This window comes from Sebastes umbrosus, chromosome 7 (assembly GCF_015220745.1).
Source record: "Sebastes umbrosus isolate fSebUmb1 chromosome 7, fSebUmb1.pri, whole genome shotgun sequence".
In the NCBI taxonomy this organism is placed as follows: domain Eukaryota; kingdom Metazoa; phylum Chordata; class Actinopteri; order Perciformes; family Sebastidae; genus Sebastes; species Sebastes umbrosus.
Window position 1 is genome coordinate 12,014,470 of NC_051275.1, and position 15,152 is coordinate 12,029,621.

At 41.7% G+C, this 15,152-nt stretch overlaps 1 protein-coding gene across 1 annotated transcript; it reads right to left on the minus strand.

Moving 5' to 3' along the window:
• Positions 1–5,719: 5,719 nt before the first annotated feature.
• Positions 5,720–13,563, minus strand: slc13a5b (solute carrier family 13 member 5b). Its single transcript, XM_037774864.1, has 12 exons — positions 13,426–13,563; positions 12,292–12,420; positions 12,056–12,192; positions 11,622–11,842; positions 11,344–11,524; positions 11,144–11,266; positions 10,789–11,001; positions 10,562–10,668; positions 10,322–10,443; positions 9,290–9,451; positions 8,077–8,214; positions 5,720–7,271 (listed from the first exon to the last, which is right to left on the minus strand). The coding sequence occupies exons 1-12, from the start codon at positions 13,561–13,563 to the stop codon at positions 7,146–7,148; spliced, it is 1,797 nt and encodes a 598-aa protein (XP_037630792.1). The 3' UTR covers positions 5,720–7,145.
• Positions 13,564–15,152: the final 1,589 nt, after the last annotated feature.

Sequence of the window (15,152 nt, forward strand, 5' to 3'; positions counted from 1 at the left end):
GAGGTAACAGGTGTAATAAAAATACTGTAACTTCACCATGATGTCATGTGGTAGCTGGACTCAGTTGTCATTTATTCTGGTCACCGGGGCATGAAAACAATCGCAAAGATTTCTTTTGCAACAGGCTTTAAGAGGAAAAACTGCTCAGAGTGTTTGTTACATTGAGCCGTCTCAGCATCAGGTGATTCTGTCCTGTAGGTCTGAAGGAAAGACATCGCATCGGGGCACTTTGGGATGGAGGCACACGCTCTTTGGTCACCAAAAATGTGAAATGCAAGAGAAAAACAGACAAGCAACTTTGAATCAGCTGTCTGTAAATGTCAATTTGAGACAGTTTCATCAAAACAGTCTATTGAGAACTTCAGAGAGGGACACAATAGTAGGGTTGCACTGCTTTAGCCTCTTATTACACCTAAAAATGCACTTTTTTGGGAGTAAAGCGGTGCAGAGAACACATGAACTGTGGTCAAACAGTCCGATGAGTCATCCTTTGCCCTGTTTTTGAACATGTGTGTGGTACGTGCAAAACAAGTGTCTAAAAGGAGAATGTTCCCGAAGGTGAAGGGGTGCAAGAATCCAAGAAACAGTAAACCAGTAAACATGAAGCGACTGTAAGATTATGTAATGAGCACAGTCCTCCTGGATGACAGAGCCTCCATCTACAAGGGTCGCTGAATGATCTAATAGGCATGAAAATTATGCATGACCGGATTAACCTGCTAAAGGGCGCAGGATAAAAATTAGTTCTTTAGGCCGACCCACTTCCTGGTAGGCTACTCCTTCCTCAATATGCTGGAATATGACATGGCTTGTACAGTAATGTGACTAAAGTAATTCAGGAATATGCACCATGTAAGCACAATATGAACTGCAATGATGAATATTCTCAAACTAGATGATTGTAAAGGCACTCTTAGTTTAGCCTGGTCAGTATGAATGCACTTTGGCCTAAAGCAGTGGTTCCCAACCTTCTTCTTCTTCTTAGTCCTCTTGGCCCCCTTGGGAGCATAGGGCGTCCACCATGGATCTCCATCTCACTCTCTTCTGTGCAGTGGTCTTTGCTTCTTGCCAGGAGGTCCCGATCTTGTTTAACTCGTCAAGCATAGACCGTCTCCAGTTGTTTTTTGGTCTCCCTGGCTTCCTCTTTCCTTGTGGGTTGTAGTCCAGAGATTGTCTTGTTATGTTTGTTTCTTGTTTTCTGAGTGTATGCCCGATCCATCTCCACTTTCTCCTTTTGATTTCTTTGTTGATTCGCTCCTGGTTTGTTTGTTTCCACAGGTCTGTATTTGTAATTTTTCTGGGCCACCATATCCTCAGTATGTATCGGAGGCAGTTGTTGATGAACACTTGCAGTTTGTTGGTGATTGTGTTTGTGGTTTTCCAGGTTTCACAGCCATAGAGAAGGACAGATTTTACATTTGAGTTGAAAATTCGGATTTTTGTGTTTTTGGAGGGCTGGGAAGAGAGCCATACAGGTCGGAGTGTTCTGAAGGCATGTCTTGCTTTGCTGATGCGTAGCTCCACATCCTTATCTGCTCCTCCGTCTGTGCTGATGTTGCTTCCCAGGTAGACAAACTCTGCCATATTTTCTAGGGGTTGCTCCTTGATATTTATTCCTTGGTGGGATTTAGTGTTGATCCTCATGACCTTGGTCTTTCCAACGTTGATCATGAGGCCTAGCTGTTTGCTATGTTCATGTAATTTGTTTGTCTTCTGTTGCATTTGTGTGTGTGTTCCTGAGATCAGTGCCAAGTCATCTGCAAAATCGAGGTCTTCCAATTGTGTGAAGGGAGTCCACTGTAACCCCGTCCTTTGGCCATCCACTGACTTTTTCATAGTCCAATCGATGGCAACAAGAAAGAGCAGGGGAGACAGAAGACAGCCTTGTCGTACTCCTGTTTTTATTTGGAGGGTGTCTGATAGCTTTCCATTTGAAATAACTTGGCCCGTGAATCCATTGTACATACATTTAATGAGATTGACCAGTTTTATGGGTATTCCGTAATGTCGGAGCAGCTTCCACAGGATGTTTCTGTCTAGGCTGTCGAAGGCTTTTTCAAAGTCAACAAAGTTGATGAACAGTGATGACTGCCATTCGATGCACTGCTCGACAATTATTCTGAGTGATGCAATGTGATCTGTACAGGAGTTGTTCTTCCGGAAACCTGCTTGTTCCTTCCTGAATATCTTGTCCAGTGGTTCTTGCATTCTATCCCAGATGATTCGGCAGAGGATTTTGCTGGGGACTGAGAGAAGCATGATGCCTCTCCAGTTCTTGCATTCACTGAGGTTGCCTTTCTTGGGAATTGTGACAATTAGCCCTTCTTTCCAGTCATTGGGTACCTCCTCTTTTACCCAGATCTCATTTAGAAGCCTGTGGAGGATGTCAGCGGTGGCACTGATGTCTGCTTTCAGTGCATCAGGGGGGATGTTGTCCTTTCCTGGTGCTCTGCCGAGCTTCAGTTTTTTGATGGATCTTTTGATTTCTTCCTTTGATATCCTTTCACAGTTGATGTTTAGGTCTCGTCTCGCTTCTTCAATGTCTGGGGGGGTGTCTGGAGGAGGTCTATTGAGGACTTCCTCAAAGTGTTCCTTCCAGCGCTCTAGTTGTTGGGAGTCTTTAGTGAGAAGGTTTTCCTGTTTGTCTCTGATAGGCCGGCTAAAGCTCTTGTTCTTACCAGCTAACTGTCGGGTAATTTTGTACAATTCCTTTGCGTTGTTCTGCCTGGCTGCTGCCTCTGCTTTGTTGGCGAGCTCCTCCGCTTGTGCTTTTTTGTCCCTCTTGCAGCTCTTTCTGACGATTATGTTCTTTTGTTGGTAGTCTTGTCGGAGGCCTTCCTTCTTATTGCGGTCTGTCTCTCTGTTGAGTTTCAGTTTGATGTCTCGCCTAGCTTCAATCTCCCTCCATGTTGGATCAGTAATCCAGTCTTTTCTTTTGGGGTCTCGGTACCCCAGGACAGTTTCACATGTGTCAGTGATAGCCTTCTTGCATCTTTCCCAGTTGTCATTTATGTTTTCTCCCTCTGCTAGGGTTTGGAACCGGTTTCAGAGTAGAATTCCCCATTCTTGCCGTGCCTTGATGTCTTTTAGTTTTCTTGTCTCAAATCTTCTCTGTACCCTGTTTCCAGCTTTCTGTTTTACTGCCAACTTCATCCGGAGTTCTCCCACGAGAAGATGGTGATCTGAGTCTATATCGGCGCCCCTCTTGACTCTGACATCGAGGAGAACTCTCCTAGGTTCCCAACCTACTTTCCTTGAATCCCCCTACTTGTATCTGAGAAAAGCTGAGCCCCTACCCAATATTTTCTGACGTCATCACCATCACCATCACCATCACCATCAAGAAATTACAATCCTCAAACAAAATCCTAAATTTCAGTAAAGCGATTCAGTGTATTAAATTATTATTATTTATTTTTTTAATAAATCATCTTTCTTTAATGAATATAACTCGTCAGTGCCTCCCTCAGTTTGTGGCAGGCTGGAGAGCAAACAGTTTTTGACTGCAGTGAAAACGTTGTTTTTGAAAGGCTAAACGCCAGAAAATATGGATTGAAGCAGAATATTTCATTAGATAAAAACATGTTGTGGATTTTGGAAATGATAACATCTATCTCTTTTCAATAAAGGTTGACTTTTGGACTTTACAATGCTCTGGAGTTATTGGAAATGTTTGGCTCACACAAGTCTGAAACAATCCTCCGCAGCCATAGCCTGCAGCTACCTGTGAGGGTTTATGGACAGTATTTGTCATTGTTCTGTGTTGATAATTGGGTTCCAGTAATAAATATATACATACATTTGCATAAAGCAAGCATATTTGCCCACTCCCATGTTGATAAGAGTATTAAATATTGATAAATCTCCCTTAGAGGTACATTTTGAACAGATAAAAAATGTGCGATTAATTTGCGATTAATCGCGATTAAATGTTTTATATGATTGACAGCCCTAGTTTAAACATAATGTGGCCTACGAAGTAGCAAAAAAGACTTTTGTAGAAATTATCCAATAAGTAACAAATCTAATTTTGACAACCTCAGAGCAGAGAAATCCTGGCACCCCCCCAATGATCTTTGGCGCCCCCCTAAGAGGGGCACGGACCCCATGTTTGGAACCACTGGATTAACAAAAGCAAAGAAAGACCCTCTGTCCTCTTCTAGACCTTTTAGCTTTTGGCCTGGCTTTGTGTCCCCAGTTTAATTGGATACATAGCTAACTGAAACCATCTCTACACACAAGTCTTTATGTGCCAGGAAGGATCGATTGTATCAAACAGGCTGCGTATTGTCTTCATGTGTAACTGATACAGAAAAAGGTGGAAGGCCGATGTGGCTTTAAAAAGACATCCCATCCACGAAATACTCTCAGATGCAAACAGGTGGATGAGTCACAAAATGTGCTCTTTGACCTCTCGTGTGCCTGGAAAAAGATCTTGAAACCCAAACTGGTAGTAAATTATCAATCTTTTTACCTGCTTACTCTGCAACCAGAAGGCCAAGTTGACAGAAACGTGTTTTGTGGACACAGAGTCCTTGTGTGTGCACTGAACCCCAGCAGAGAGAACAACTTTCAGGGTTCAATTTCCCCACTGAAGCTTTACATGTATATATAGCCAATAATGGAGGCTACGATACGTGAGGATGTGTTTCAATTGGATAATGAGTGGGTGGCTGAGAGGCAGCAAAGGGAGAGAAAGGCCACTGTAATTACATAAGCTTTTTTTCCCCATTTGGACCCAAGATCATAGTGATCTGAAACTTCTCCGTGCACCCAACCGCTTGTTAACCACTTTTAAACCGTCTAACATTTTAATTGTCCGACAGAGCTGAGGTCAGAAACGTTGTTGTGATCCTGTCATTTATTTCTCCTTACTACCTTTTGCTGCAGCGTAACATGTTTTTTACTATCGTGTCACACGATACCACCAACATGGTTTGGTGCTGCCATATAATGTAGAGTCATATGATTGATGATATTTTGTCTTTGCTGTAAAACATGGTGCAAGGTACCTATAGGGTTGTAATAAAGTGCTCTGTGGTCTTTAAATGGAGACATGTGAAGTGTCTTCTTTGAGCTCATAATGTTTATGACGCAAGACAACGGCGGACAATATGACTGCCTTGACACTTGGCTCACGCAACGTCTCGGATAAGAGGACGGTGACACAGAGCTCTTGCCTAAATACATTAGGTGTGGCCTTTCAGAGCAGGATCATTGTGGTTCTCCGCACTGTGTTTACAGGATTATATCAGCTTCATGCACGAGACAAGAGGTCACTATAAGCAAGAGGCAGAGAAGCATGTGTGCACTTTAAAACACAGGTAATAGTCATGTGGAGTTGAGAAAGAGGCGACTGATGATGAAAGTGGGATCACTTTGTTTTGGATGACACAGAGGGATGACAATGCTGTTTTAACAGCTTACTGTATATCCACCTGCTTTATTAAAGCCTCTTTGTTTAAAAGCCCATACTCGGGCATTAGTGGAAACTGTTAAGATCTTGATGTGAAATCAGTAGCTTAAATATTAAGCCAAGTGTTTTTTATAGAATTTAAAAATATCCTTATTCATGACTTGAACAACTTACTCCATCATGTCTTGTTCGTTAAATAACACTGTATGGAAAATTAGTGAAATAGTCAGTACACGTTTTGTTCATCAAAGGTTATTAAACCATTGTATATGGAGGCAATGTTACAAGAAAGAGACATTAAAACTCCCAGAGGATATAGACTTTATTCATCAATTCACAGGTACAAACGTCTTGAAATTGAAGAGAATTTAAAAATGATACATCTCTTAAATACCACTTTATTGCAATTCAGACACAACTCATTATTGCAGTGAGACATTTCACAATGTCAGCACACACTGTATTGATCAAAATATTGTGTTTACAGTACAATAAGTCAGTGTGTTTGTACAAGGCACGTATAGGTTTCTTGCATTGTAGTGATGATACACTTCAAAGTTCAACTGATGCTGGAAGTATAACAAACCACCATACATGTTTTACAGTAAAGATCAACGCAGGGGTCAAAAGTACATGTTTACTTATTGTCAAGTCTCTGCTGTATTGTACATGTAAATCCATTATCTATAAATACCAAACCTAACCGACAGGGTATGTTACCTTAAATCTATTTAGAAAGATGTGCTTTCAACACATTCAGTTCATGATAGCAGTTGGGGAAGAAGTATTTTTTCTCTTTCTTCTTTTTTTTTTTACTTAGTAAACTAGTACTAGTAGAAGTACCGAAGTGTAAAAGTAGTCAATCAGTCTTGCATTTATCTCAGATTTTGAGACAAAAATGTATCATTGTAAAAGTACTCATTAGGCAGCTGAACTGCCATTGTCAGTGTTATGTTATATGTAATATTATTGGATTATTATTACCAATATATTAACATGTAAACAGGATTTTAATGTTGAATCTGGTTGAGATGGTGCTAATTTAGATGTAGTTTAATCTACTGTATATTCATATTTCATATTATCTTAATATAAAAAAAATGTAGTAAAATGTAAAAAAAAGGATCATATTTTCCTCTGAAATGTAATGAAGTAAAACCAGAAGCGGCATAACATTTAAATACTTAAATAAATTACAAGTACCTCAAAATTGTACTGAAGTGCAGTTCTTGAGTAAATGTGCAAAATTATGTTCTTATATTACCGTATGGCTTATTGCTATTTAGATGTGGCTACATGTGACTATATAAAATATTTCTAATAACTTTGACCTTATGAATAGCCCTTCCGTGGCTGTTCAGGAGGATCATAAAACCTCTCTATTTGAGAATAGTATATGATTTATGCGATACTGTTTTAGGAGCCTAAGGGGTTTTTCTTTAAGGTGTAACTTCATTATGATACAATGTAAATAAAAATAAAGTTTTGAATTTCATTCTTCAACCACTCTTCTTCCATTCCCAATCATATTCATCGCCACTTTCTCTCACAAGCAAGACTCGTGTGTCAATGAGAACAAGCCTTGAGGGCGTTGTATTCTAACAGCAGTCGGACGCATGCGGCCCGCCGTGTAGTCCCGTGCTGTCGCTCTGACCAGAGGTCTTTGTCTGGCACCTGTGGATAGGGAGGGCAGGGTGTGTGTGGATCATCTGCTGTGGCAGAACCAGGCTCACACCCCGGTGACGTTGGCCCAGGCGGGGAAAGTATCCAGGTCAAACATGGCCTTGCCCCAGGTGTTGATGGCCAGTGTAATACAAAGGATGCCAATGATGTTCATGACTATTCCTGTCCTGGCCTGATGGAGAAAAACAGTGATTTTAAAGTAATAGTTGGACATTTTGGGAAATACACTTATTCACTTTATTGCTGAGAATTAGATGAGAAGATTGATACCTCACTCGCCTGTCTTTCCGTTAAATATGAAGCTAAAGCCTGCAGCTGGTTAGCGTAGTTTAGCATTAAGACTGGAAGTAGGGGGAACAGCTGGCCTTGCTCTGTCTATAGGTAACAGAATCCTCCTACCAGCGCCTCTAAACCTCACTGCTTAACGCACTATATCTCGTCAAACATCTGTATCAGAAAATTAACTCTAAAAATATCTAGTTGCAGTCTTTTATCAGGGACTTTATGCCAGATTATTTACTATTCTCACAATGACAAGTGAAGTAAGTTAAGCTAACCCACTGCAGTTTCATATTTACCATAAAGACAAACATATTTCAGTGTACTTTTTTGAGAATGATTGACAGCTGCCTAGAGACTGGCCGGCTCCAGCTCGGCTCTGATTGGTTGTTTTCCTTTGGGCGCTATGGAATCTTGCAAATGCCATTAGGAGCACTATGAGGAGGCAGAGGAACTTGATTTTTTCACAGATTGTTTGTTACCAACGGTAGCTTTAAGAATGGTTTCCATCTTCTCATCTGACTCTTAGCAAGAAAGCCAATAACTGCATTTCCCAAAATGTAGTCATTCTGTAAACAGTTTCAGGTCAAGTGATAATCACATACAATATGTTCAGCTACAGTTGCCCTCAAGTGACAACTTGGCATGTTCACCATATAATTTACTGAGCAAACACAATAAACTGCTGCCATACTCACCATGTCAGCAACCTTGAGGTATCCATAAGAGAAGACTATAGCGTTTGGAGGCGTGGCGACAGGCAGCATGAAGGCGAAAGAGGCACTCAGAGTACAAGGCACCATGACGTACAGTGGATTGATTCCAATGGACTGAGACTGCAATAATCACACAGAGAGCTTCAACAGGAGATGAACAGAGCCTTCATCACAAAAATCCACCACTCCTCCATCTGGCTATTTTTCTGGCTACCGTAATCACTGACTCATAACTCAGAGTGCAATTCTGTGCCGAGTGAGAACTCTCATTAGGTGGGTGTAATTAAGATATAATTCCTGCAAGCTCAAGGCTGAGTCATGATATCTAAAATAGAGACGCTCTACACATGTAACGATAATGGCACACTGCTAAGATGCCGAAAACATTACTCTGTGGAATTCGCCTCTGAATTACATATCATGCAGCACAGCAGCTCACAAGTGCACAGTAATTTCTGGATCTCAAAATAAACAAAGGCCGAATAAAGTTAAAGTTTATAGTCGGTCTTGGCTGTACATCAGGTCACCACGATAACAGGGTTTTGTCTTGTCTGATGGTTTTGGTTTAAATCGAATAAAAATTATTCACTTGACAGGTTGACACATAGAGCGACATACCACAAACCATGATTGCCACAAAGGCTGTCAGCTGCCTGTAACTGATCAGATGCTCTTTTCTGACTCTCTTTTCTTTCTATCTCTATTTTCACACGAGAGTTGGAAACCCCTAGCACCCACTTGGCTCCGTCCTCAATAAATATCTATCTGAATACCCCTGCTTGGCACGGTCTTTCGCAACCCAGCCTCTCTCGAAGTGCTCGACTAGCGGGCACAGTAATGCCATTCTTCTGCACCAGCAGGGTGGGCAGCGTTACAAGGCACTGGGCTGAATTGGTGTGTTTGGCAGGTTATTAATGGGAGGAGGGGCCTGAGGAAGGGGACCAAACACATACAGCCTGAATGACCAACTAGATGGGTGACCAAACAAGGAGAAATAGGCCGGCTCCCACTGGGAGTAGTTTCAATGCTGGACTCCAATTGGGGAAACCGGTTGAAAAGAAATTACACTATGTAGCACTTCACCTCACTGAACCACTGCTGCCAAACATATTGTCTGTCTCCTGCAGTCTGAGATCCTGCCTCTGCTTCTGCTTTTTTTTCCCCCGCACGTTTCACTTTCTCTTTGAGAACTTACCATTGAGGCTAAGACAGGTAGGAAGAGCGTCGCAGTGGCCACGTTACTGGTGCACTCTGTGAAGGTGGCAATCAGCAGGCATAAGATGATAGCAATTGCCCAGGGAGGGATGTGTTGCAGGGGAGTCATTTGATCTCCCAACCACTTCGAGAGTCCTGATTCCTAAAGAGATATATATAACATAAACATATACAGTTAGTTAGTCTTTTCTGGAAATGAAAACAGTTATCTGTACAGCTGAGTCAATATTTGCTCATTCACTGTGAGTATACAATTCAGGTTGCATCCTTTGACATCTTACTCAGGGGTATTTGCAGCATGAATATGCAACATAAATTAAACAAAAGCAAACACATTCAGGGGAACATTTGATCAAGCAGCTGTAGGAAATGTTCGATTTGCGTAGCTGTAACTTAATACAGCTCTGATACGGCATTAGGAGAGTAAACCGTCAATAATGAGACTGATTTAGATCAAAATGACTAACATGATGTAATGCTGGATTACATAGTGTGCCATTTCCTGTGAATCCCTTGTGCAAAGGAAGTTGAGCTGTCCTCGACCAAAGAAATTCTTAGTCGACTAACACTCATGCGACTAATCGATTAGTTGATTTAATCGACAGATCTATGAAACTAAGTTTCTCCACAAAGAATCACACAAAAGCATCACTTTATATCATGTGTTTATCAGAGATGTGCTCATACGGTTCTGGGAAATAAGTCATTCAGCATGAAAAGCATGAAAAATGACTAATCAACTAAAGAAATCTTAGTCGACTAAGACCAAAACAGCCGATTAGTCGAATAATCCACCAAGAGGGGGGCAGCCCTATAGTAGGAAGGCAATTTGAATCCAGTGTGGGATTGGCGGACTCCGCCACCAACAATAAAAAAACACTTTACAGAGAGGTAATTACAGAATGTGAATACACTGAATGACTTATTGCTGAAATTAAATACATATATATAAATGTGGTTTGATTTCATGAAATTCTTTTGCAGCTTTAAACACAGCCAACACAACACTTACTTCACTGCCCTTAGCCAGAGCAAAACCTCCGCCAAGAAGAAGCACGATGCCCCATGGTAACTTCTTTTGGGCAACTTTCCAGGTGAGCAGAGGTGGAGTTGGGCCAACAGTTTGATGAGGTGCTACAGATCCAATAAATTCAATGTCAGCATTGAATCATTTCACAGTCTCCAGCTCTCAAAAACAAGGATATATAAGTGTATGACACATAATCTATATTCTTCCAGAATGATGGCTCACCTGTGTCAAAACTTTGAGTCCTGCGCGAACAGAAACGCGGGGGTTTAGAGGGCAGAACAAAGAGGAGGACGGCGATGAAGATTGCCACTGTGGCATCTGTCACATACCTGAGAAGTGGAGGGATGAGGGAATGAACAAACGTAGATATGTGAAAGTTCCTCCAAAGCAAATAATTCACAGGACCTAAACTAGAGTAATGTATGAGTGAAAATGAGGTGTATACGAACTCTGCTTTGGAGTTGAAGAAATGTGTCGCCCAGCCAGCGACAAAGCCCGGGTCCCTTGAGAACCACATCACCACCAGCAGAATGAAAAGACCCAGGACATTTAACTCCCCAAAGGACATGGACCCCAGCCGACGATGCTCCTCACGGATCACGTTATAGGCAGCAATGTCCTTCTCTGTCTTCACAGCCCCACAGCCCCATGTCTTCTTAAAGCTAGAGGGATCACACGGGGCGGAAAAAAACAACCTTTGTGTCACCTTTACACTCAATCACACCCATGATGCGGTAAAAGCTTCTTGATGTCGATTCAAGTCTCTGTCGCTGTAATTAAGCTTTAACCGTCACCAACACTCACTTGAATCCCATGAAGACAAACTGCAGCCAAAGCCACGCCAGCGTGAGCATGAGGATCATGTTAGGGAAGGCAAAGCCGAACCAGGAGGCAAAGTTAATCACATCTCCGTTTTCAGGAAAGAGTCTGAGGGAAAAACAATAAAAGAGATTATAATATTTTGTAGAACATGATTTAACAAAGTGTTGAGAATAAACACTCACTGGTTCATCTGGCCCTTGAGCACCAGATTGGGGCCGGTTCCCGTCAGCGTGGCGGTGCCTCCGATGCTGGCAGCGTAACAAACACACAGGGTCATCCCTTTACACATTCTCCGCCTTTCTGCTGCCTCCTTACGCATGGCAGCCTCCACTGTGGCGTCCAAGAAAGTCACCACCACTGGGCCTTCAAACAAAGAGCACGAAAATATAGTGTTTTATAAGCAGTAAAAGTATATTTTTCTTGGCCAGAAGAGAACACTTGAGGACTTGAAGATGCTCACCTTGTCCTTCACTCTGTTTCTCCATCTGTGGAGGCTGTTTACTGTCAGTGTCTGATGTCTGGACCGGGTCCTCTGAGCTGAGGATCTGAGGTGTCTCTGCCTCAGTGTTGTTGAGCTGCTGCAGCACCGCTTGGACGATCGGCACCATCATGGCTGTGGTAGCCGTGTTACTGATCCACATGGACAAGAAGGCAGTTACACCCATGAAACCCAACATCAAACTGTCGGGAAGAAAAAGAAAAACAATGTAAACGCTGTTAGTGGCCTTTGATTTGGAAGAAGGTGTTTAACAATCTCAACTTTTATGATGGCAATAAACAACTAGACCATAGTCTCCTTATCTATAGCGGGTGTTTAGATATCACAGCTGATTAGATATGCTTCGGAAACGTTGACAAAGCCAAACAAGAGAATCTGCCTCGGGGGCCACTCACAGCGCCGGACGCACACCAACGATGAGCAGCACCCTCAAGGCGATGCGCTTGTGCAGATTCCAGTGCTCCACGGCTACTGCCACCAACAACCCCCCCACAAACAACAGGTTTGTGTCTTTCAGGTACTGCATACACACCTGGGTCACACAGGAGTGAGACGTGTGTGTGTGTGAACAGAAAATTCAAGCATGCTTACTGAGCAAATTTGACAGACTGCTGCGGTTAATGTCACTCACATATTTGGATTGCATGATGCCAAACGCTGGGAAGAGGATGGCTGGAAGCAGAGCCGTTACAGCCAGCGGGAGGACCTCTGTGCACCAGTACACCGCCATCAGGATTATCACATAGCCACATTCTGCCTCCTGCATCAAAACATGTGAAAATAAATGCACATACATACAAACACAAAGACCTTGTAAGGTCTAAAAACAGCTTCTGGGATCAATGATTATTACATCATTTATAAAGTGACATTATGATGGTTCAAAAGTTAAAGATAAGTGTGCTTGTTGTTGTCTCATGGTCACCTGAATTTGCCTTCTGAGCTCTATAAACACCCGTCCAATTATTGTTATATAACATATTCATTTGTTGTGATTTATCGCCCTGCAGCCTGTGTTAATAAGACTTTTTAAAACTTGTTTCCAGTTGCTTTTAGATTGATAATTATATATATAAAATTAGTTTTCTTCAGTTTTTGCAAGCAAGCAAAGATTCCTAAACTTCTTCTTCTACTCTGTCACCCTCCTCTATACCCTCTATGCCATTGTTCATGGCTGCTTTGCATTGAAGTCTATAATAACATGCTTACAGCCTGTGTGCATGTCTTTGTGTCTCTATGTCACATGTTGTAGCGGCTGCAACGTGGACATGCAGAGAGAGTCCTTTGACTCTGTGTTCCCACGCTGGACATGACCCTTCATGTTAACAACGAGGAGTTAAAATCACAAGAGTTTCACAGAGCCTCCAGCCAGTCAGGCAACACAGGACGGTTCTCATGCAATCTGCTCACAAAGTGCGCTGCACAACAGGTGCAAAGAGAGAAGCAGTGCAAAAAAAAAATCTGATTCATTCATTTTTAGGCAAAGAAATGTCTGAATTTACGCATGGGGTTTGGTTCATTCATGAGGTAAAACTGCATGCACGTGAAGTGAAATGTTTCTCTAATTGAACTTACTTTTAAAAACAAATTATGAAATAAAAAAAGAAAGAAATTCTGAGTAGAGTAGCTTACTATTTGGCTAAACAGTATCCAACATTTCAATGATTTTGTGCCCAAATCACAAAGAGTTGCCGAATTTCTCCACTTTTAGGCAGTGTGCCAAAGTTTAATTAAAATCAATTGTATTCCAAATTAGTTTACATACCGATGTCCCGATCACTAAAGGCAGTGGAAGGAGAAGAAATGGAGCTGAGAAGAGGATAATCTCATTCTTAACAGAGCGAAGATATTTAAAGAATGGCATCCTGAAGGAAAAATGGTGAATGGGAGGATTTCGCACCATGGATCGAGCTTTTGAGGAGCAGAGGAAGAGGAGGAGGAGGAAGAGGAGGGGGAGGAGGAGGAGGAGGAGGAGGAGGGGGAAGGGGAGGGAGCATATAAATGAGAGAGAGAGAGAGAGAGAGAGAGTGAGATGTGCTTGGGTGCTCACACCTAAACAAAAGAGCTGACTGATTATTCCCAGCTTCTTCCTCATAATCATCAAACCCCACAAAAAAATCATAAAAATACTGGCTGAACTGCTACACTGAGTAAACTTGAACATAATTGAAGAATTTGAGGTTCCTGATTGTTGACAGGGGCTTAATTGCAAAAATAAAAATATATGTACATATTTATTATTGGAAATCAATTAACAACACAAAACAATGCATTTAGCATACAAATTATGCTCAAATCATAACATGGCAAACTGCAGACCCAACAGGCAACAACAGCTGTCAGTGTGTCAGTGTGCTGACTTGACTATGACTTGGCCATTGCATCAGAATAGACCGTCACAGGCTGCTCTGTGATGTGCTATGATGCGAAGAGCTGTGTCTCACAGTTTGTCCAGAAGCAGTGGTGCGATAGAGTTCCAGTGAATCATGACTACACAGGGACGGTTATTTTAATCATTGCTGCTCTACCTTATTGTTTTGGACCGGCATTGGGGGTGTGAATTTAATTGAATAATGGGCAGCCAGGACTGTAGCCTGGATTTCATAAATACTGAGGTCATGAGTCTAGAGTCCACCCACACACCTGAGAAACTTTTAACTAGCCGTCAAAAAAGCTTGTGAAATCTTCTGATTAAATCATTTTATTAATGAATTTAACTTTCTGTAAATTATATCTCCCTAAATAGCCTAAATTCTCTTTCAAACACTGTCAGGATAGAATTGTGGAAGAAAAATAACAAATCCCTTTGGAATTGAAATATGTTTGTCTAAAAAAAAAAAGTAAAATATAATCATGTAAGCTCAATGACTCAAGACGTTCCAGAGGAAATTGAAATGCAGTGGATTCTGGGAGATAAGCTGACAATGTCTGCAATGTGAGCAACGTGTTGTTGCCTGAGAACCAAGAGCACCCACCTTAAAAATGTGTTGCAACCAAGTAGCTGCCATTCCAGATTGCTTGTACTGTGCACTAAATTAAGTAACTACACTTTCTTCTGTGTTTCTGCTGACCTGAATACTTCAGCCCATCTACCCTTCACCGATAAAACACCTCTCTACAGCCTTTCAAATGCCCGTGTCTCCCAGAACACACCAACTATCTCTGTTAATTTGTTAGTCTCAAGCAGATTTAAAGGGGACATACTGTATCAAGAAACTTTCCCAGTGCTTGTGCACATACATTTGGGTATCTGGAGAGCCTACCAACCCACAAACTGGGAAATAAGACAATCCAGTCAGTTTTTTGTGGGCTGTCTGAATCAAAAAACATGAGATTCAACAAGCCAATCAGATTTGGCTCCCCTTCCTATGTCACATGCAGGCTCATTAAAATATAACAGTGTTAAAGAGAACCACCACTTCCTCATAAGAAATATCAGGTTTTCAGCAGATTAGATTGACTTAATTTGTGTGTATCAATCAATTTATGCAG

Coding starts and splice junctions, on each gene's coding strand:
- slc13a5b (XM_037774864.1), bottom strand. CDS start 13,563: ATGGTGCGAAATCCTCCCATTCACCATTTTTCCTTCAGGATGCCATTC. Junction 11,843..12,055: donor GTTGGTGTGCGTCCGGCGCT/GTGAGTGGCCCC, acceptor TCTTCCCGACAG/TTTGATGTTGGGTTTCATGG. Junction 7,272..8,076: donor ACCTCAAGGTTGCTGACATG/GTGAGTATGGCA, acceptor TTTCTCCATCAG/GCCAGGACAGGAATAGTCAT.